This window comes from Oncorhynchus tshawytscha, linkage group LG17, assembly GCF_018296145.1.
Source record: "Oncorhynchus tshawytscha isolate Ot180627B linkage group LG17, Otsh_v2.0, whole genome shotgun sequence".
NCBI lineage: Eukaryota > Metazoa > Chordata > Actinopteri > Salmoniformes > Salmonidae > Oncorhynchus > Oncorhynchus tshawytscha.
The window spans coordinates 3,191,175-3,213,948 of record NC_056445.1 but is presented as its reverse complement, the minus strand read 5'-3'; the positions used below and the strand labels follow the sequence as shown (position 1 = coordinate 3,213,948).

The window sequence follows — 22,774 nt, the reverse complement described above, 5'->3', positions numbered from 1 at the left end:
TACCACTTAACCATGAGCTCTGGGCATGCTCTATCCAGCCTATTTCGGTTCCTTTATCATTATTCTTTTAATTATCTCTATTGTGTTGCATTTATTTAGCCTACCCCACTACTGGTAATGCAGATAGGGCTACCTCGGGCTGTGGCAGTCATGACATTTTGTCAGCGGTGATTGTCAAGAAAATAACTGACATTAATTAACATAAATACATTTAGCATTTACTGGCTTCCACACATAGCCTACAAGCTACTGAGGCAGACCTTTGGAACATCTACATTTTTAAAAGTCTAATAAATCCATGTAATGTAGCCTTTATTTATTTTAGACAGATCTAAAGCATGATAAGAAGAATGTGTAGTCTATTTCAGAAGAACAGAATAGCATACTCAGAGTTGTCCTTTTGTCAGGTCCTAATCTGACTATGCCATATGGCTGTATGCTACACTAGTTTATTTAGCAGTTTATTTAGCAGATAAGGTTTGCTTATTATTCCGTGTCATTATTTTATAGTATGTCGAATACAATTGAACAAAGCTGAATAAAATAAATATTTCTCCAAAACGATGAGGGAATGCGCACATGCGGCTATTCTGTCTTGACCCGTTAACAAATAAACTATACGCTTAATTTAGAGTTATTTATGCTACAAACGTTGGACTATACAGTGCATTCGGAAAATATTCAGACCCCTGGACTTTTCCACATTTTGTTACATTAAAGCCTTATTCTAAAAAAATATATTTATTTTATTGCCTCATCAATCTACACACAATTCCCAATAATGACAGAGAAAAAACAGGTTTATAGAAATGTTTGCACACAAATGAAAAACGCTGAAATATCACATTTACATAAGTATTCAACCAATCAATCAATGAAATGTATTCATAAAGCCCTTTTCACATCAGTAGATGTCACAAAGTGCTGTACAGAAACCCAGCCTAAAACCCCAAACAGCAAGCAATGCAGATGTAGAAGCACGGTGGCTAGTAAAAACTCCCTAGAAAGGCAGGAACCAAGGAAGAAACCTAGAGAGGAACCAGGCTCTGAGGGCAGGCCAGTCCCCCCATATCCTCAGGCAGAAGAGTTGAAACTGGAGCAGCAGCACAACCAGGTGGACTGGGGACAGCAAGGAGTCATCAGGCCAGGTAGTCCTGAGGCATGGTCCTAGGGCTCAGGTCCTCCGGAATGGAGGAAGAAAGGAAGAGAGAGAAAATTAGAAGGAGTATACTTAAAATTCACACAGGACACCGGATAAGACAGGAGAATAACACCAGATAAGACTGACCCTAGCCCCCCGGCAAATAGACTACAGCACCATAGATACTGGAGGCTGAGACGGGGGGTTGGGAGACAATGTGGCCCTGACCCTATATACTCAGTACTTTGTTGAAGCACCTATGGCAGTGATTACAGCCTCGAGTCTTCTTGGGTATGACGCTACAAGCTTGGCACACCTGTATTGGGGTGTTTCTCCCAGTCGTCTCTGCAGATCCACACAAGCTGTCAGGTTAGATGGGGAGCGTCACTGCACAGCTCTTTTCAGGTCTCTCCAGAAATGTTTGATGGGGTTCAAGTCCGGTCTCTGGCTGGGCCACTCAAAGACATTCAGACTTGTCCCATCGCCAACTTCTGCGTTGTCTTGGCTGTGTGCTTTAGGTCGTTGTCCTGTTGAAAGGTGAACCTTCGCCCCAGTCTAAGGTCCTGAGGGCTCTGGAGCAGGTTCATCAAGGATCTCTCTGTAGTTTTTGCCGTCCACCTATCCCTCGATCCTGACTAATCTCCCACTCCCTGCCATCATCCCCACAGCATGATGCTGCCACCACCATGCTTCACCGTAGGGATGGTGCCAGGTTTCCTCCAGACATGACGCTTGGCATTCAGGCCAAAGAGTTCAATCTTGGTTTCATCAGACCAGAGAATCTTGTTTCTCATGGTCTGAGAGTCCTTTAGGTGCCTTATGGCAAACTCCAAGAAGACTGTCATGTGCCTTTAAATGAGAAGTGACTTCCGTCTGACCACTATCATAAATACCTGATTGGTGGAGTACTGCAGAAATGGTTGTCCTTCTGGTTGTACTTTTCCCATTTCCACAAAGGAACTCTGGAGCTCTGTCAGAGTGACCATCAGGTCTGGTCACCTCCCCGACCAAGGTCCTTCTCCCTCGATTGCTCAGTTTGGCCGGGCGGCCAGCATTAGGAAGAGTCTTGGAGGTTCTAAACTGCTTCCATTTAAGAATGATGGAGACCACTGTGTTCTTGGGGACCTTCAATGCTGCAGAATTGTTTTGGTACCCTTCCCCAGATCTGTGCCTTGACACAATCCTGTCTCTGCGCTCTACGGACAAATCCTTTGACCTCATGGTTTGGTTTTTGCTTTACGACAGGAGTCCAATGAAGTTGTAGAAACATCAAGGATGATCAATGGAAACAGGATGCACTGGAGCTCAATTTCGAGTCTCATAGCAAAGGGTCTGAATACTTATGTAAATAATGTTGGTGTTCTGTCTTTACATTTTTATGCATTTTCCAGAAATTCCAAAAAATGTTTTTTTGCTTTGTCATTATGTGGGTATTGTGTGTAGATTGATGACATCTTTTTATTGAATCAATTTTAGAATAAGGCTGTAACGTAACAAAATGTGGAAAAAGTCAAGGGGTCTGAATACTTTCCAAATGCACTGTATGTTTATATTTTAATACATTCTAAAGCTGCATGGTGGGACTCTAATGATGTTTTGAAAAACGGTGCATGAAAGGCATGAGCTCTGATTTGTTTCTTGTTGAAGCTGCACACACTTCATCAGTCTCTCATTAACAATCAAACAATCAAATCACTGTCAAACGCTCCCTAAAACACTTCAGCGAGCAGGCCTTTCTAAGAGACCTGGCCCAGGTATCCTGGAAGGATACTGTCCTCATCCCATCAGTAGAGGATGCCTGGTTGCTCTTTAAAAGTGCATTCCGCATCTTCTTAAATAAGCATGCCGATTCAAAAAATGTAGAACTAAGAACAGATATAGCCCTTGGTTCAACCCAGACTTGACTGCCCTTGACCAGCACAAAAACATCCTGTGGCGTTCTGCATTAGCATCAAATAGCCCCCGCGATATGCAACTTTCCAGGGAAGTCAGGAACCAATATACTCAGTCAGTTAGGAAATTTGGAAATTAGTTAGGAAATTTGTATCCTGTAGCACCAATTCCAAAAAGTTATGCGACACTGTAAAGTCCATGGAGAATAAGAGCACATCCTCACAGCTTCCCACTGCACTGAGGATAGGAAACACTGTCACCACCGATAAATCCACAATAATCGAGAATTTCAATAAGTGTTTTTCTATGGCTGGCCATGCTTTCCACCTGGCTACCCCTAACCTGGCCAACATTTCAGTATCCCCTGCAGCAACTTGCCCAAGCCCCACCCCCGCCTCTCCTTCACCCAAATCCAGACAGCTGATGTTCTGAAAGTTATGAAAAATATGGATCCCTACAAATCAGCTGGGCTAGACAATCTGGACCCTATCTTTCTAAAATGATCCGCCAAAATTCTTGCAACCCCTATTACTAGACTGTTCAACCTTTCTTTCGTATCATCTGAGATCCCCAAAGATTGGAAAGCTGCCGAGGTCATTCCTCTCTTCAAAGGGGGAGACACTCTAGACCCAAACTGTTTCAGACCTATATCCATCCTGCCCTGCTTTTCTAAAATCTTCAAAAGCCAAGTTAACATACAGATCACCGACCATTTCAAATCCCACGGTACATTCTCCACTATGCAATCTGGTTTCCGAGCTGATCATGGGTGCACCTCAGCCACACTCAAGGTCCTAAACGATATCATAACCGCCATCGATAAAAGACAGCCGTCTTCATCGACCTGGCCAAGGCGTTCTACCCTGATAATCACAGGAATCTTATCGGCAGACTCAATAGCCTTGGCTTCTCAACTACTTCTCAGATAGAGTTCAGTGTGTCAAATCAGAGGGCCTGTTGTCCGGACCTCTGGCAGTCTCTATGGGGGTGCCACAGGGATCAATTCTCTCACAGGGACTCTTTTCTCTGTATATATCAATGATGTCGCTCTTGCTGCTGGTGATTCGCTGATCCACCTCTATGCAGACGACACCATTCTGTATACATCTGGCCCTTCTTTGGACACTATGCTAACAAACCTCCAAACAAGCTTCAGTGCCATACAACATTCCTTTGGTGGCCTCCAACTGCTTTTAAATCCTAGTAAAACTAAGTGCATGATCTTCAACCAATTGCTGTCCGCACCCTCCCACCCAACTAGCATCACTACTCTGGACGGTTCTGACTTAGAATATGAGGACATCTACAAATACCTAGATGTCTGATGTCTCCTTCCAGGCTCACATTAAGCCTCTCCAATGCAAATCCAAAATTAAATCTAGAGTCGCTTCCTATTTTGCAACAAAGCCTTCTTCACTCATGCTGCCAAACATACCCTTGTAAAACTGACTATCCTACCCTACCTATCCTTGACTTCGGCAATGTCATTTACAAAATAGCCTCCAACTACTCAGCAAACTGGATGTAGTCTATCACATTGCCATCCGTTTTGCCACCAAAGCCCCATATACTACCCACCACTGTGACCTGTATGCTCTCGTTGGCTGGCCCTCACTTCATATTCGTTGGCAAACCCACTGGCTCCAGGTCGTCTATAAGCCTTTTGTCGGTAAAGCCCCTCCTTATCTCAGCTCACTGGTCAACATAGCAACACCCACCCATAGCATGCGCTCCAGCAGGTGTATTTCACTGGTCATCCCCAAAGTAACACTTACTTTGGCCACCTTTCCTTCCAGTTCTCTGCTGCTAATGACTGGAACGATTTGCAAAAATAACTGAAGCTGGAGTCTTATCTTCCTCTCTAACTTTAAGCATCAGCTTTCAGAGCAGCTTACCGATCACTGTACACAGCCCATCTGTAAATAGCTCACCCGACTACCTCATCCCCATATTGTTACTTATCCTCTTGCTCTTTTGCTCCCCAGTATCTCCACTTGCACATCATCATCTGCACATCCCTCACTCCAGTGTTAATACTAAATTGTAATTATTTCGCCTCTATGGCCTATTTATTGCCTTGCCTCTCCACTCTTCTACATTTTCACAATGTACATTGATTTTTCTATTGTGTTATTGACTGTAGGTTTGTTTATGTGTAACTCTGTGAAAAAATACATGTCATCTATGCATTTAAATAGCGAATGGAGGAGGCTTTCCCGTGGTTCATTTTCATGCCAGCCAGGTAGGCTATACCCCTGTCGTAAAGTGAAGCAACGTGCTTAACATTAGGAAAGTTGAGAAATAAATATAGTAGGCCTAGCCTAAAAGCTGATGGGGTCCTCCTCTTTTTAATAGAGGCCATCAAAACTCTTTTCTCATGCAATTGCATAGCCTATAGAAATGTTTTTGAACATGAGCTCTCATGAAGTGTTTGATTAGATTTTCGATTACATTTTGCATTGATGTCAGAGGGACAATGAAGTGCTGAGTACCAGGCAGTTAGCACATTTTGTAGGCTGCTAATGACCATCAGCAGCATCAGTGCTTGGAGAAGCCTAATTACCGTGACTAAACTGTTACGTGGAATTTGACTGCCAGTGTGGCGGTAATACGGTCACCGTAACAGCCAAAGGCCTACCTCTGAGCCTACCTCTTAGTAGCGAGTGGTGCAGCGGTCTAAGACACTGCATCGTAAGTCTTTGAGGCATCACTACAGATCTGGGTTTGACTCTCGGCCTTTGCCTCTCCCGAGTCCGTAGGGGAGTTACAGCGATGGGACAAGACTGTAACTACCAATTGGATATCATGAAATTGGAGAGAAAAAAAAGGGTACAAGTACAAAACATTTTTAAATTAAATAAAGGTTGAATTAAAATGAAGACTGTTTAAATGAATTAAGCCTTCTTGAATTAGCCTACTTTCAGCACCAATCTCCAGTTGAAGTTTAACTCCGTTGCTCAAAATGTTCACGCTCTTCCTCTCAAACTTAACAGGACATCAGCACACACTGATACAGTGCCTTGCGAAAGTATTCGGCCCCCTTGAACTTTGCGACCTTTTGCCACATTTCAGGCTTCAAACAAAGATATAAAAGTGTATTTTTTTGTGAAGAATCAACAACAAGTGGGACACAATCATGAAGTGGAACGACATTTATTGGATATTTCAATTTTTTTTAACAAATCAAAAACTGAAAAATTGGGCGTGCAAAATTATTCAGCCCCTTTACTTTCAGTGCAGCAAACTCTCTCCAGAAGTTCAGTGAGGATCTCTGAATGATCCAATGTTGACCTAAATGACTAATGATGATAAATACAATCCACCTGTGTGTAATCAAGTCTCCGTATAAATGCACCTGCACTGTGATAGTCCGTTAAAAGCGCAGAGAGCATCATGAAGAACAAGGAACACACCAGGCAGGTCCGAGATACTGTTGTGAAGAAGTTTAAAGCCGGATTTGGATACAAAAAGATTTCCCAAGCTTTAAACATCCCAAGGAGCCCTGTGCAAGCGATAATATTGAAATGGAAGGAGTATCAGACCACTGCAAATCTACCAAGACCTGGCCGTCCCTCTAAACTTTCAGCTCATACAAGGAGAAGACTGATCAGAGATGCAGCCAAGAGGCCCATGATCACTCTGGATGAACTGCAGAGATCTACAGCTGAGGTGGGAGACTCTGTCCATAGGACAACAATCAGTCGTATATTGCACAAATCTGGCCTTTATGGAAGAGTGGCAAGAAGAAAGCCATTTCTTAAAGATATCCATAAAAAGTGTTGTTTAAAGTTTGCCACAAGCCACCTGGGAGACACACCAAACATGTGGAAGAAGGTGCTCTGGTCAGATGAAACCAAAATTGAACTTTTTGGCAACAATGCAAAACGTTATGTTTGGTGTAAAAGCAACACAGCTCATCACCCTGAACACACCATCCTCACTGTCAAACATGGTGGTGGCAGCATCATGGTTTGGGCCTGCTTTTCTTCAGCAGGGACAGGGAAGATGGTTAAAATGGATGGGAAGATGGATGGAGCCAAATACAGGACCATTCTGGAAGAAAACCTGATGGAGTCTGCAAAAGACCTGAGACTGGGACGGAGATTTGTCTTCCAACAAGACAATGATCCAAAACATAAAGCAAAATCTACAATGGAATGGTTCAAAAATAAACATATCCACTTGGCCAGGTGTTAGAATGGCCAAGTCAAAGTCCAGACCTGAATCCAATCGAGAATCTGTGGAAAGAACTGAAAACTGCTGTTCACAAATGCTCTCCATCCAACCTCACTGAGCTCGAGCTGTTTTGCAAGGAGGAATGGGAAAAAATGTCAGTCTCTCGATGTGCAAAACTGATAGAGACATACCCCAAGCGACTTACAGCTGTAATCGCAGCAAAAGGTGGCGCTACAAAGTATTAACTTAAGGGGGCTGAATAATTTTGCACGCCCAATTTTTCAGTTTTTGATTTGTTAAAAAAGTTTGAAATATCCAATAAATGTCATTCCACTTCATGATTGTGTCCCACTTGTTGTTGATTCTTCACAAAAAAATACAGTTTTATATCTTTATGTTTGAAGCCTGAAATGTGGCAAAAGGTCGCAAAGTTCAAGGGGGCCGAATACTTTCGTGGTTAGAGAGTTGGACTAGTAACCAGAAGGTTGCAAGTTCAAACCCCCGAGCTGACACCATCTGTGGTTCTGCCCCTGAACAGGCAGTTAATCCACCCGTTATTGAAAATAAGAATTTGTTCTTAACGGACTTGCCTAGTTAAATAAAGGTTAAAAAAAAAATTGCACATCCAGCAGAGAATGAGGGATAGCATCTGGCAATATAGAAATTTAACCCGTTGCGACTCTAGGGGCAGTATTTTCATTTTTGGAAAAAAAACATTCCCGTTTTAAACGGGATATTTTGTCAGGACAAGATGCTAGAATATGCATATAATTGACAGCTTTGGATAGAAAACACTAACGTTTCCAAAACTGTAAAGATATTGTCTGTGAGTATAACAGAACTGATGTTGCAGGCGAAAGCCTGAGAAAAATCCAATCCGGAAGTGCCATATATTTTGAAAGCGCTGCATTCCAATGAGTCCCTATTGAGCTGTGAATGTGCTATCAACCAGTTTACGCTTTCTACGTATTCCCCAAGGTGTCTACAGCATTGTGACGTAGTTTTGCGCATTTATGTTGAAGAATAGCCGTAGGCGTCTACATTGCGTAAATGGTCACCTGATGGCTCCCAGGGTGACTCTCGCGTAAAATACAGGAGGAAGCCATTACTCCAATCGGTCCTACTGAAAAAACAAATTTGTTTGCCATGTTTCTGTCGATATTATGGAGCTAATTTGTAATATTTTTCTTAATCGATTACGAATTTCATGACTTTTCCCTAGACTATATAAAAATGGAAAAATAATGACCCTCCCACATTTTTGTCCGGGTCCCGGTTCTGAAAATGTCTAACAGTCCCTAAGCAACCATTTATGTCGCTTATGCCTGGAGCCTGCACTGGATACCGATACCAGGTTAAGTATTACAATACTAGATACCAAAATTACAAAAATTCTAGCATTGATGTAGACGGACTCACTGTAGGGCTACCGAGTGGAGCAGCATCTCAGTGCTAGAGGCATCACTATAGACCCTGGTTCGATTCCAGGCTGTATCACAACCGGCCGTGATTGGGAGTCCCATAGGGCGGAGCACAATTGGCCCAGAGTCGTCCGGGTTAGGCCGTCATTGTAAATAAGAATTTGGTCTTAACTGACTTGCCTTGTTAAATAAATGTTAAAACAAATAAAAAAATAACTGTAGATAATGGTGGCACTACTTCTGTTGTTAAAATCAGAGAAACCAATAATGAGATGGAGACATTAGACTAAAATCCTTCTGCAAAACCATAAATGAGACTCATACAAAGTAATTTTACAATTAAATCTCAACTGTTTTAAATGTAATTTGATACAAATCAGCATAAAATTGCTCGTCCTAATGCCATAATATTGGGTCAAATTACATCAAAGTTCAAATAGGGTGCTACCATTTTAAGGCCAGCATCACACCCAAATATAGATTTTTTTCTCTTAATCATATCACAATCAACTTTAACCATTTGAATGTGGACACAAATAAAATAGGTGTCTGGTCAAAAGTAGTACTCTATGTAGGGAATAGGGTGCCATTCGGGATGATAACAGAGTGGTGAACGAGCTTTCCATGCAGAGCTAAGGCCTACCAAGTTTTTTGATTTTCGTTTTAGTGTGGCGTTGAATAATGAAGCTTACTTTGACCTCTTCTATCAAACTCAAGTCAATGGATGGTAATTTACTCCCAGAGCAGTGGTACTGGTTGAATCTGAGGTTTCCATATTCATTCCTAAACTATCCTAAAATGTGTCCATTTCCACCTGATAAAACTAAATCTTATACACTTCAATGGATGCAGTCTGTTACAAGAGTCCTGAATTAAAATGACCCATGTCGCAATCATGAAAAAACAAAACAATCTGGTCTTTGTTGTTTGACATTGAGAACCGTGGAAGAGATGAGAGCTGAAGTTTTCGTAAATGTGCAGATTCTGTATCTCAGTCACAAACAAGACACTCAATTAACAACCTCATAAGGAGTGGCAAAAAAGAGGCCCACAGCCCTTTGTTTCTTCCCAAATGTTATGATAGCAGGATCAGACAGGAAGCCAAATTATTCTTGTTTAAATAACAACACAATACAACGTGCCGTGCTTTGGTAGACTGGTATAACGTACCTTGCTGTACCTGTCGTATCAGACTCGCCATCTGCCAGAGTTAAAGGGACACTCCCAAATAAAGGTTTGTCAGACATGTCCATGTAATCTTAATAATTATGATCTAAAAGGCTAAACGGATCCTAGACTAGCACTCCTACTCTGAGATGTTATGGATACAGGCCCTGGACTAACTCACCTCTCTCTGTGTTGGGGACTCCTAGGTCAATGGTAGGTATGGAGGGGTCAGTGTGGTCACTGTAATACTCCAACAGAGATGCCTCTCTCTCCCACGTCTTCTTCACCACTGGGACTGGGGCAGGACAACAGGACAACAGGTAAAACAATACAGCTCAACACTTTCACAAGACAATAGTAAGTAGAATCAGGCTTCGGTACACAGAAAACGTGCAGCAATTATTAATAATGAATGTTAAACACATTTAGTCTTTTACAGAACTTTTTGAAATAAACATTTCAATAGATGTTTTTTGTAGTTTTTTTCCCTGTTCAATGTAAAAGAATTGGACCTGTAAAAATAAAATAAAAACACAGAAAGAGTCAAGAGTCAAAAGCATTAAAGGACTGGAGGCAACTGAGGGGAAAAATACTATTTTTTCACATCCAACCCTCATGCCATAAATACATCTAATGTCCCTTTTAGTTCTGTCTGTGTGTTAGTTGAGGATGACTGTAATTATTATAATCAGAGCAAGTAGCTGTGACCGACATGTCAGCTGGAGCTTATGTAGAATTTTCCGGATGGTTCCGAAATTCTAACGGCAAAATGTTATCTGTCTCATTAAGTTTTAATGGAGTCCTGGTACATCTGACTCAGCGCTGCCATGAAAGCTACATTAACAGTTAGGCTGTCGGGGGGGGGGTGTCTGACTCACCTCTCTCACTGTGAAACTTCTTGCATGTTTTCACAGCAACAAAGATGTCTTCCTTCTTTACAGGCTCCCCCTGTAAGAAAAGCAGGAATATAAGAATTAGACATATATTTTAGGGCCGTTTTTCCTGGGCAGGTCACATGATCAGGAATAACACTGGGCCCTAGTTATGGAACATACATCCCAAGAGGGGAGCTGTTATCGTTGTTGAAGCACCACTAACTTTTTCAAATTCCCTGCCCGTGTTGAAGAGACCTTGTGAATCTGGACAAGTTTCTCCAGATGACACATGCGGTATTATTAGGTTATTATTTGGGAGTGAAATGTAAATTGGCCATGTTAATTTAAGTGATCAGGTCTACTGCATGTCTGTCTGTGGCTCTCAGGCTGATTGCCAGAGGGAGGCCATACACCCTGCTAATAGGCTGTCCTCTGCCTCTCTGAGGCTCAAGTGTCTCAAATGGCACCCTATTCCCTATGTAGTACACTACGTTTCCCAAAGTAGTATACTATAAAGGGAATAGGGTGCAATTTGGGATGCAGACCTATGAGTTATCTCTGTCTTCTTGGCATATTAGAGCTCTGGCCAGGTTAGTGGGAAGATGTCGAGAAAAGGTAGGAGGGAGGAAGGGTAGGAGGGAGACTAAAAGGAGAGAGCCAGCATAGTCATAGATCAGAGGGGGAGAAAGGGTAGGAGAGAGAAAGGTTAGGAGGGAGACTAAATGGAGAGAGCAAGCATAGTCATAGATCAGATGGGGAGAAAGGGTAGGAGGGAGAAAGGGTAGGAGGGAGACTAAAAGGAGAGAGCCAGCATAGTCATAGATCAGGGGAGGAGAAAGGGTAGGAGGGAAGAAGGGTAGGAGGGGGACTAAAAGGAGAGAGCCAGCATAGTTATAGATAAATAAGAGGGGGAGAAAGGGTTTGGAGGGAGTACGAAAATGTATGCACTCTGGAATTAACTTTAATCAAATCGCATTTTAATGGGAAAAAACATGAATTGCTACATAATTTAGTAATTTTATGTCAAAACACATATCAAATGAGATTTTGCTTTACTACAATGTAAAAAATAATTTAAACTGAGCCATGTTGGTTTAAAAAGCTGACTCTTCCAAATGAAAATGTATCACTTTTTTTTGAGCACTCACTCTGGTTAAGAGTGTCTGCTAAATGACTAAAAGGTAATTTAAATGTATTAAAGTTAGAGAGGAATGATAGGAGGGAGGAAGGGTAGAAGAAATACTAAAAGGAGAGAGCTAGGATAGCCCTGGATCTCTCTCCCTAAGGGGAATGAGAGAGGAGAAAGAGTAAAAGGAGAGAGGGCACCTTGTTCTCTCTGAGCACTTTATGGAATATTCAGACCAGGCTGAAGAAAGGCAACACTTCCAGGGGTACAAGGCAGACACACTGAAAGGCATCAAGAACAGAGGGGAATATATTAAGCGCATCTGAGCGCAAACTAATAGGCCAGAGCTCAACACAGTGGTTTGTGTTGGGTGGGCAGCGGCGGTCCTCAATGGCCATGTTGGCATCACATTTCACAGCTCAACACAGTGGTTTGTGTTGGGTGGGCAGCGGCGGTCCTCAACGGCCATGTTGCTGGCATCACATTTCTCAGCTCAACACAGTGGTGTGTGTTGGGTGGGCAGCGGCGGTCCTCAACGGCCATGTTGACATCACATTTCTCAGCTCAACACAGTGGTTTGTGTTGGGTGGGCAGCGGCGGTCCTCAATGGCCATGTTAGCATCACATTTCTCAGCTCAACACAGTGGTTTGTGTTGGGTGGGCAGCGGCTGTCCTCAATGGCCATGTTGGCATCACATTTCTCAGCTCAACACAGTGGTTTGTGTTGGGTGGGCAGCGGCGGTCCTCAATGGCCATGTTGGCATCACATTTCTCAGCTCAACACAGTGGTTTGTGTTGGGTGGGCAGCGGCGGTCTTCATTGGCCATGTTGCTGGCATCACATTTTTCAGCTCAACACTCCACACCTGATTCAAATGAACTAATAACTACTTTTTATTTCAGCCCACAATTGGATTCATCAGGTGTACTGCTGTGGGGCTGGAGAAAAGGTATGACACCAACACGGCACGAGGGCTGCAGCTACCCGCCGATGTGAGACGGAATTCCAGTATAGAGGCTGTAGCCTGCTGAAGAGTGTCTCACCCAGGAATGTAAAGTACTTGAAGAGGATTTGACGGTACTTTAAAATATCACTTGAGGGAGAAAAAAGATTTGAGCAATGAAGTCATCCTGAGATTCCTCTCCAACCTTCTGATAGTTTGCATGCATGAAGACTGACACAATCATTGTTCCTGGGGGGTGGAGCAGACTTGGGTCCAAAGCATGTATCCTTTCCCCCCAAAATACTTGGATTTAGTGGGTGGGGTTGGCACTTTTGGGACTATTCCATTGGTGCAATTCCATTTAAACCCCAATCAAGTGCACCAAGTAAGTAAGCTGAAACAAAAAAAGTACTATTATTTCGACCTAGATCTATGGTGAAGAATAGACCTGTGATGTACAGTATGCACAACTTGGTACCTACACACAGGGGAGCAGGTCTCCTGAGGGTGGTAGCACAGTGTTGGGCAGTGGGAGAGTGTTCTGGCTCAGTACACAGCTCTGGGACTGCCGTCAGACGAGGCCCGTGGCCATTCTCCCAGATATACAGAGCTACCTGCAACAACATGGGAAGATACTGTTACTGTTTTTTTCAGCTGCTCATGCAAACACATTTTCTTCTAGAAGCAAGCCAAAGTCGGTAGCTGATGTCGACGCCCCTTCATCGGTGATTGGTCAACAGTTAGGATTCTTCAATGATGTGTTTGTTGTCATTCAACGAGAGACAAATGGTTCATGCAAAAAATTTCACTTGAAAAAAATACTCCACCAAACGTCTTAATGTAAAATTGCGCGACTAAGATCTCCTCGACAAAATGTCAAAATTATGACAGATTTCTTGAGTTTTCTTAGATTAATTCTGACTACTTTGAGGAAGTGGCTACGGCGTCTCAAGGTGGACAAACAGTACTATTGCAGCCTTTTCTTGTTTTTCAAGCAAAGGTAGTATGTGAGACGCCAGCCACACAGAAGCATGCAGAAGGCTTTACGGTCACATTGGAAATGACTGTATAAAATACTAATACAACAAAAATATTTTCTTTAAACAAGAAATATATATTTTTAAAAAGATGTCAAAATTATTGGCACCCTTGTGTTCAATACTTTGTGCACCCTCCAGTTGTGAGGATAATGGCACTTAGCCTTATTCTATAATGTTTTATGAGATTGTTAGAACACACTATTGCTCTATACAGAAACCTTCCTGATCCTTGATATCCTTCGGTCTGCGTTTATGGACTGCCCTCCGCAATTCAAACCACAGGTTTTTAATGGTGTTCAAGTCCAGAGACTGTCCAAAATTTAGATTTTGAGGACAATTAACCATTTCTTTGTGGATTTTGATGTGTGCCTGGGGTCATTGTCTTAATGGAAGTTTCATTTGCGACCAAGTTTCAGCCTCCTGACAGAGGCAACCAGGTTTTTGGCTAAAATGTTCTACTACTACGTGAGTTCATACGGTCGTTAACCTTAAAAAAGGGCCCCAGGACCAGTGGAAGCAAAACAGCCCCAATAACATCAAAGATCAACCACCATATTTTACAGTATGGATTAGGTTATTTTCCGCATATGCATCCTTCTGTCGAGGCCAAACCCACCACTGGTGTGCGTGGCAAAAGAGCTCTATTTTCATCTATTTAATCATCTTATCTGACCATAGCACCTGGTTCCAATTCAAGTGCTAATGACGTTTAGCAAACTCTAGGTGTTGCTCTCAATAAAGGCCTTTTTATGGCATCCCCTCCAAATAGCCTATTGTCATGGAGGGGGTATCTAATTGAGGATTTGGTGACCCCAAGATGCGAGGAAGTTCTGTAATTCTCCAACTATGGCCCTTGGACTTTGCACCCCCCCAATCTTCTTCACTGTGCGTGGGGACAAGATGTGTTCTCTACCTGGCAAGTGTTCCAATGTTCCAGTGGTTTTAAACTACTTCAAACCCAAATAGTGGTAGGTGGTATATTTGGTTTTTCAGTTGTTTTCATGTCCTCATTGCCTGACTTATGAAAGTCAACAACCATTTGTCTCCTTTCATTTGTGAGTTCTTTGGATTTTACATACGTGTTACCTTTTTTTAAATCCCCCAGTGAAACAGGAAGCCATGAAATGCCACAATACAGTTCTGTAAATTGAGATGAATTAAAAGTTCCTGCACAGCCAAAATCATGTTTTGCTTCTACATTGATAAAGTTAGATCATAAAGTTACTGGTCGCCTCCCCCATATCAAACACTTGGATTCAGGTGGGATTATTAAAAGGAATTTTGTGACATCACAAAATCTCTCATTTTAATACACCAGTGGTAATATCTTATTCTTTTACCTAATTTAAATTAGTACCACATTGTAACCAACATCGCAGAAGGTGTGTTCACAGGGGGGTGTGGTTTACATAACTAAGTAGCTAGTCTACTGGTGCCAAAATTTAAACTGCAGGGTGTCAGCGAATATAATTAGAGGTTTTGTGTGCGCTTTGGGGACCGTTAACAGAATGTGACTGGCAGAACAGATGTTGTATGTGGAAGGTGAGGGCTGCAGTAGGTATCTCAGATAGGAGGGAGTGAGGCCTAAGAGGGTTTTATAAATAAGCATCAACCAGTGGGTCTTGCGCTGGGTACACAAAGATGGCTAGTTTACTGGGGAGTATAGAGTGCAGTGATGTGTCCTACTGGTGATCTATAAATTACATCTCCATAACCTAGCATAGTCTAGATTTAACCTTAGCCTGCAGCTTCGATCTATGCTGAGAGTATGTCTAAAAAAATAGCAGCACAACATTTCTTAGAGTCAAGGGCAGTGGCGATATCATTAAGGTTGCAGTGACACATCCATAACCTGAGCAGAAACCAGATTGCATACCAAAGAGAACACTATAGACATCAAGGAAGACAGTCAGGTGATTATTGACAAGTTTTTCCGGCAGGGCAGGATAGAAATTGGCCTATAACAGTTAGGATCAGCTTGATCTCACCCTTTAAATAAAGGCTGCCTTCCAAGCATTGGGAACATCCCCAGGGAGAAGAGACAGGTTAAAACGTTGAGAGATAGGCTTTGCGATGATAGGGGCTGCAACATTAAAGGAAGGAAGGATCTAAACCATCTGACCAGATGTTTTTTTAGGGTCAAGTTTAAGGAGCTCTTTTAGCACCTCAGACTCAGTGACCGCTTGCAGGGAAAAGCTGGGGGAAAAGATGGAACGGCACTAGGCCTAGTGGCATTAGAAGGGCTGGGAGATGAAGCTTTGGACGGGCAAAGAGGCATTGCTGAGTCAAATAGGAATCCTGACTTAATGAAGTGCTCAGCCATAGAAATGTTATTTTTATGTCCACAAGTTTGCACCTACTGGGGACATGGCAATAACTGGGGACATGGGTTGGGAACCCTGCGAGGTGAGAGACATAAACAATAATCAAAAACAACTGAAGATGTAATATGAAAAGGAATGAGTGGAGGACATTAATCATGAACCTAAATTGAAAATCTTTTATTTGATTAAGAACTATTTCATGTGCGAGGGATATGCTACGTACAGCCTACTAACTAGCAGGAGATCCCTATGTGCACAGGTAAGATAAAGGATTATTGCCCCTGTGTATTGAAACAGGACGGTATTGTGATGAAATGGAAGAGGACTAACTACTGTTACCTTGAAGAGATAGAGAATGAAATTCACTCAATACTCTATTGCACTTTCTACCACGATTTACGCGAGTGAAAAGTCAGGTATACCATGACATTTTGTGGCTGAGTGATGAAGAAAAAGTTAAATGTATTTTTGTCCATTCTATATTCACATTTGCTGAATTTTTAGATAAAGCTTGGAATAAGAGAAAAATGGCAACCTATAATGAAATTACATATTTAGATCTAGACGTAGAGAACCAGTCAAAAGTTTGGATACATCTCCTCATTCTATGGTTTTTCATTATTTTAACACTATGATATAACACATATTGAATCACGTAGTAACATTGCACACTTGGCATTCTCTCAACCAGCTTCATTTGGAATGCTTTTCCAACAGTCTTCAAGGAGTTCCCACATTTGCTGAGTACTTGTTGGCTGCTTTTCCTTCACTCAACTCATCCCAAACCATCTCAATTGGGTTGAGGTTTGGGTGATTGTGGAGGCCAGGTCATCTGATGCAGCACTCCATCACGCCTTCTTTGTCAAATAGCCCTCACACAGCCTGGAGGTGTGTTTTGGGTCACTGTCCTGTTGAAAAACAAATGATGGGTTGGCATATCACTGCAGAATGATGTGGTAGTCATGCCTTGAATTCTAAATAAATCACAGAGTGTCACAAGCAAAGCACCCTCACACCATCACACCTTCTCCATGCTTCACGATGGGAACCAAACACGCGGAGATAATCCGTTCACCTACTTTGCGTCTCACAAAGACACGGCATTTGGAACCAACACTGTCAAATTTGGACTCATCTGACGAAAGGACAGATGATTTCTACGGTCTAATGTCCATTGCTCATGTTTCTTGGCCCAAGCAAGTCGCTTCTTCTTATGTGTGTCCTTTAGTAGTGGTTTCTTTGGAGCAATTTGACCAGGCCTGATTCACGCAGTCTCCTCTAAAAACAGTTGATGTTGAGATGTGTCTGTTACTTCAACTCTGTGAAGCATTTATTTGGGCTGCAATTTCTGAGGCTGGAAACTCTAATGAACTTATCCTCTGCAGCAGAGGTAACTCTGGGTCTTCCATTCCTGTGGTGGTCTTGGGGAGAGTTCTCTTTTCTTTGTGAAGGGCAGGGCGCCCTGGAATAGGTTCGCCCCGAGAGAGGGGCCCAAGCCCTGGAAAGCGTTGCGGTTCCGGTGGCGTCTGGTGAGCTCTCGCTGGCCCTTGAAAATCCGGGGGAGAGGGTGTAAATCTCGCGCCAGGCCGTACCCATATCCGCAGCAGGTCTCCAAGGTAAACAGCCTCTGGCATGTTAGAACAATGTACGCAAGGGAAGTCGGCAAGTCAGATCCGTAACTTCGGGATAAGGATTGGCTCTAACGGCTGGGTCGGTCGGGCTGGGGTGCGAAGCGGGGCTGGGCTCGAGCCGCGGCTGGGGGAGCAGTTGTCTAGCAGTGAAACAGTTCATTCAGCCTCATTTACTGCCTTTTAAAAAAACATAGCTGATATGGCTGACTTGTTTAAACAAATGTGATTTCTACTGAGATGTACAAACTATACAAGCTATGGCATAAGGGGAAGACAAGCGGATAAAAGGCAATCTGTAATTCTGATTAAGACATTAATGAGTGAGCTAGGACGGACGTAGTCAATATAACTATTTGTTCAGTACTTTTGAAATGTACAGCGACAGAATTCAGAACATGGGCCGTTCTTACAGTGTTCTCCCTGTACACCAAGTCAGAACCGTAGGATAAATAAAGGGGGCATACAAGCAGACAATGAAAGCTCTTACAACATTTCTTTAAAACAGGTCATATGCTACATGTGCACCACCAAGTCATACACTTAGTATTACTTTCTTAGCTACAGTATACATATCTCCCTGGCATATTACATAGTTTATGCAGCTTTATACAATACATTTTTGGACTCGCCTTGTTGTGCTGTGCTCACTTGAAGGTGGCGACCGCGGTCCATCGTGGGCAGATTTTGTCAACCAAGTCTGGCATTTTCTGGATTTATGGCACTTTCAAAGCAACTGGGAACCCGGAAAAAAACGTTGAATCATGACGTCGTCATTGATCTTCAGGTTTACAATTCCGAGTTGGATGACCGTTCAAAATCTATTTTCACAGTCAGAGCATATTTATTCCCAACTTCCCAGTTGTAATTTTAAACTTGGAAAAGAGCCCCTTAATCCCAGATTTGCGACCACATAGGCACTCCACTGAATAGTAGGCTAGTGATTGCTTGGCAATGCTTGCAGTTTGCCACTGCTTCCTTCTGTTAGGTTCCAATTTGAGTAAATAACTCACAGACACTAGAGAAGCTTAACCAAGTTTAATTCTTCCTAAAGGTTCATTACAACTGTAATTCAGACAAAAAGAAAACATTTCACACAGGCACTGATATTTCACCCTTTCTCCTAGGCTGAGTCTCCTCCTCCACAACTAAACAGCCCTGATGCCTAACAATAACATATCCTGACATAATGTAAATATTATACATTACCCTTCCTCCCTCAGTTACATTGTTATGTTCTAAGCTAAAAAGAAAACAAAAAGTCTATATACAGTGAGTGCAAATGAGGTAAGATAAGGGAGTTAAGGTAATAAATAGGCCATGGTGGCGAAGGAATTATAATATAGCAATTAAACACTGGAATGGTAGATGTGCAGAAGATGAATGTGCAAGTAGAGATACTGGAGTGCAAAGGAGCAAGATAAATAAATAAATACAGTATGGGGATGAGGTAGTTGGATGGGCTGTTTACAGATTGGCTATGTACAGGTGCAGTGATCTGTGAGCTGCTCTGACAGCTGGTGCTTAAAGCTAGTGAGGGAGATATGAGTCTCCAGCTTCAGTGATTTTTGCAGTTAGTTTCAGTCATTGGCAGCAGAGAACTGTAAGGAAAGGCGGCCAAAGTATGAATTGGCTTTGGGGGTGACCAGTGAGATATACCTGCTAGAGCGCGTGCTATGAGTGGGTACTGCTATGGTAACCAGTGAGCTGAGATAAGGCGGGGCTTTACCTAGCAGAGACTTGTAGATGACCTGGAGCCAGTGGGTTTGGCGACGAGAGTGAAGCGAAGGCCAGCCAACGAGAACATACAGGTCGCAGTGGTGGGTAGTATATGAGGCTTTGGTGACAAAACGGATGGCAATGTGATAGACTGCATCCAATTTGTTGAGTAGGGTGTTGGAGGCTATTTTGTAAATGACATCGCCAAAGTCGAGGATCGGTACGATGGTCAGTTTTACTAGGGTATGTTTGGCAGCATGAGTAAAGGATGCTTTGTTGAGAAATAGGAAGCCGATTCTTGATTTAATTTTGGATTGGAGATGCTTAATGTGAGTCTGGAAGGAGAGTTTACAGTCTAACCAGACACCTAGTTATTTGTAGTTGTCCACATATTCTAAGTCAGAGCCGTCCAGAGTAGTGATGCTGGACGGGCGGGCAGTGATCGGTTGAAGAGCATGCATTTAGTTTTACTTGCATTTAAGAGCATGGAGGCCATGGAAGGAGAGTTGTATGGCATTGAAGCTCGTCTGGAGGTTAGTTAACACAGGGCCAACGAAGGGCCAGAAGTATACAGAATGGTGTCGTCTGCGTAGAGGTGGATCAGAGAATCACCAGCAGCAAGAGCGACATCATTGATGGATACAGAGAAAAGAGTCGGCCCAAGAATTGAACCCTGTGGTACCCCCATAGAGACTGCCAGAGAAGTAGTTGGCCCTCCAATTTCACACACTGCACTCTATCAGAGAAGTAGTTGGTAAACCAGCCTTGGTTTCTCAAATGAGAGGCAGTTGAGTCTGCTAATAAGAATGTGGTGATTGACAGAGTCGAAAGCCTTGGCCAGGTCGATGAATACGGCTGCACAGTAATGTCTCGTCGATGGCAGTTATGAAATTTATTTGGGACCTTGAGCATGGCTTACAACAAGAGCAAACATTTAGCTACCAAAATAAAAGTGTCTTTCAAGCTCAATGCCAACATTTATACCAAGTCATTATCTGCTGTTAGCTAGCTACTGTTTAGGAAGGCTAGCCTTTCAAGAAAGCTAAAGTTAGCTAAGCTTGATGCTAATTCTGTTTTTGAAATTAAAGATAAATGACATACTCTGAATAGTTTTCAGTTCATGGAGTAATGGTTACTAACCCCATTGTAGCGACTGTGTTGGTATCACAATCTGGGGTGTTAACTATGTTTCTATACAAGCATTAATTGACATGGTAATAGCCCGATAGTATTGCTGAGAAGTTTTTTAAAAACTGACCCCTCTGATACTCTACGTTAAATTGTGACGTGTCATGACGTAACGCACTGCACGCATTATGCAACTCATTTTGTGTCAGACAGCCTCTTTCCACCAGGTGTAGCGCTTCTCTCGCAGTTTAAAAACAAGAAAGGGACAGGGTAAGGGGGAAACCTAGTCAATTGTACAACTGAATGCATTCATTTTTTGCGGCATCATGACTCTCAAAAGCTGCTGTTTACTTCTGAAGATAACTTTAGCGCCGCCCTAAAAATCTGATTCAAATTCGACACAAACCTTCAAATAGGTATGTAATGACACATTATATACATTCTTTATAGTGTTTTATTTACATTTTAGAGGTGATAAATTGGACAGATCGGGTAAAAAAAAAAGCTTTTTCCTCACTTCCCCACCCGCCATTTTTAAAAAGACCCGACAGAGCTCATTGCCTCCTTCAATCATGCAGCATTAAGGTCTCGTCATTGATTTTGCTGAAAAGGGGAGAAATTGTGCTTTACCATGGTATTCATATTACTGTTGACCTAAAAGTATTACTTTTTTTGGGCGCTAAAATAAGGTAAATGGTACGGAATAGTGCGATGTACAAAAGTGCGTTAGTTTCCGCTAACATTAGTTCACTAATGCTTAACAAGTTGTCTTGGCAGATTATTTAGTCAATGGTAAATGTGCGATTTGTACCAACTTTACAATAAGTCTCAAAGAAACGTAGCTAATTAAAATTAAGAAATTATACATATAGCACAAAAGCTATTTTTAAACAAGAATAAAGATAATCTCTCAATAACATGAACTAGCATAACTACAAATAATGTATGAATAAAAAAACAAACATACTGTTAATATTAATTAAGCCTTTACTAACATGAAACTGTCCCAACAGACCATTTTATAAATTAATAGTTTAGATGCTGGGACTTAAGGTTATATATTAACTAACATGAAATATCAGCTTTATAAATCATTTATTCATGCATTTTTGATGGCTTAGTAAACATACATACAAATAATTAATGTTTCGAAGATATATTAATTAATGATTTATTCTGCTTAACTAATGCATTAACTAATGTTAATATATCCTTATTGTAAAGTGTTATTCCCTGTCTTTCATATCTGAGGCTGTATCCATGAGGCAGAGAAATGTGACAGGCAATGTGAGTCCAGACAGTTGGAAGAAAAACCCAGCCGAGAGAAGGAGTGAGAGAGTGGGAGGGGGAGAGAAAGTCATACAGTGAGTGCTATTTTATTTCTCCCCTGAATGAAGGACGGAAGATGCTCTGAGATGAGGCTAAAAAAAAAAGAAAGGAAGAAAGAAGAGAAAGAAAGAAGGTTTAAGTTACAAGACCAGAATGTCCCTCAGACAACAATGTGACAGCCAGCTGGGCTTAAGGAGGTAGCTGGAAACTGCTTCTAATGGGGCTATTGTCAGATGTAATGAGTTTGTGACACCAGGTTATAATTTAAAAATTATAGCATCTACTAGGCTTAAGACAATGTTAGTGTATAGAATCTCCTGTCAACAACAGCAGGAAAGGACAGGGGACAGCAGAGAAGGATAATACAAGTTGAAGAATGTGCAGTGTCATAAACTCGATATTCATCCAATTGGCGACAGATTTTCATGAGAACATTCTAGAATTCGCATAAAGAAACACACCAGTGGTGTGTTTCCACCAAATGGACTTGTTGCAGGCAAAAACCATGGCGTAATGATAGTGCGCACACAATGTACACTGAACAAAAATATAAATGCAACATGTAAATTGTTGGTCCCATGTTTCCTGAGCTGAAATAAAAGATCCCAGAAACCTTCCATACACACAAAAGCTTATTTCTCTCAAATGTTGCACACACATTTGTTTATATCCCTGTCAGTGAGCATTTCTCCTTTGTCAAAATAATTCATCCACCTGACAGGTGTGGCATTTCAAGAAGCTGATTAAACAGCATGATCATTACACAGGTGCATCTTGTGCTGGGGACAAAAAAAGGCCACTCAAATGTGCAGTTATCACACAACACAAATGTCTCAAGTTTTGAGGGAGCATGCAATTGGTATG

General features: G+C 42.1%; 1 protein-coding gene across 1 annotated transcript in view; it reads right to left on the bottom strand.

Moving 5' to 3' along the window:
• The window catches only part of LOC112216706 (beta-1,3-glucosyltransferase), a 111,520-nt gene that overhangs the window by 10,034 nt on the left and 78,712 nt on the right, over positions 1 to 22,774 (bottom strand). Inside the window, exons 9-11 of the mRNA XM_024376717.2 lie at positions 13,225 to 13,356; positions 10,677 to 10,746; positions 9,980 to 10,093 (exon numbers count right to left, since the gene is read on the bottom strand). Coding sequence (XP_024232485.1) covers positions 9,980 to 10,093; positions 10,677 to 10,746; positions 13,225 to 13,356 — 316 coding nt within the window. The remainder of the gene's footprint in view (positions 1 to 9,979; positions 10,094 to 10,676; positions 10,747 to 13,224; positions 13,357 to 22,774) is intronic.